Source organism: Cynoglossus semilaevis, chromosome 18 (genome assembly GCF_000523025.1).
Source record: "Cynoglossus semilaevis isolate Cse_v1.0 chromosome 18, Cse_v1.0, whole genome shotgun sequence".
Lineage (NCBI taxonomy): Eukaryota > Metazoa > Chordata > Actinopteri > Pleuronectiformes > Cynoglossidae > Cynoglossus > Cynoglossus semilaevis.
Window position 1 is genome coordinate 2,202,992 of NC_024324.1, and position 1,106 is coordinate 2,204,097.

The 1,106-nt window shown below is 47.6% G+C and overlaps 1 protein-coding gene across 8 annotated transcripts in view; it reads right to left on the minus strand.

Annotated features, from left to right (window-relative positions):
- The window catches only part of nfatc1 (nuclear factor of activated T cells 1), a 55,198-nt gene that overhangs the window by 16,108 nt on the left and 37,984 nt on the right, over positions 1–1,106 (minus strand). For all 8 annotated transcript variants that reach the window (XR_003052633.1, XR_003052631.1, XR_003052630.1 and 5 more), the window contains one exon: positions 910–965. Coding sequence is in view for 3 of the 8 variants with exons in the window: in XM_008331099.3 (XP_008329321.1) it covers positions 910–965 (56 nt within the window). In the remaining 5 variants the exon portion in view is untranslated. The remainder of the gene's footprint in view (positions 1–909; positions 966–1,106) is intronic.

Below are 1,106 nucleotides of genomic sequence, written 5' to 3' on the forward strand. Positions count from 1 at the left end.
GCGGGGGGAGCAGCAGCACCAGCGGCAGCAGCAGCAGCAGCAGCAGCAGCAGCAGCAGCAGCAGCAGCAGCAGCAGCAGCAGCAGAGGTTACACCTCAGGGTGTGAGTGTTTAAAATGGGACCAATCCAACAGACTGGGGGCTGTGGGGGGGGCAGAGAGAAGACGAGAGGCCTTTTGTCTATTCAAATGGACAGATGTGTCCCAGCAGTCTGTGTGTGTGTGTGTGTGTGTGTGTGTGTTTTCACAGGGAGCAGGTGCAGTGCTTCAAATATAGACACCGTTTAATCCCCTGGTCTATCTCCCAGACTCCCCCTCTCCCCCCCCCTCTCTCTCTCTCTCTCTCTCTCTCTCTCAGCCTCGACTCAAACTCAGGTTGAAGGTTGAACTTTTGAAAACCTTTACACGTATTTCACATTGTTTCCAAACCTCCTGGAGGACGCCCACCACACAGCTGAAGAAACCTGCACTTCTTACTGCTTATACCTCCATCTGTGTGTGTGTCTGTGTGTGTGTCTCTGTGTGTGTGTCTGTGCAGACAGATGTGTGTGTGTGACAGTAACTGGGTGAGTTTACTCTCTCAGTTTTCTCAAGGTCGTGCCCTTCATGCTTTAGGAGAGAAGGATGGGTAAAAGTTGACCGAAAATGATTGAAATAAAGTAAAAAAAAAAGGGATTTTAAAGTTAGTTTAAATTTGGTCTGACATATTTGTAAATATTGGATTTTTAGGATAACATTTTTGCTCCTGAATGACCCGGTATTTTTTTTTTTTTTTACGTAGGACTTATTTGACCATGACTGTGTGTGTTTGGTGTTAAAGCTCTGCTCACTTTCTGTTCTGTTCTGAGTTAACTATGGTCGACCCCAGTCAGAACCTTAGACCTGAAGGAGACATGATGTGATCCACTCACAGTCTTGGAGGCGTCTCTGTCCACCTTGGCCTCCGTCTCCCAGAGATGGTGTCCATCTGGATCAAACACAGAAAGAAGAAAAAAAAAACAGACAAAGACGTGTGAGTCTTGAGTGTCGCTAACATCATCAGTTACATCACCTGTTATATAAAACTGCCACTGAGGACTGAGGGGAGGGGGGGGGGGCAGCACGGCCG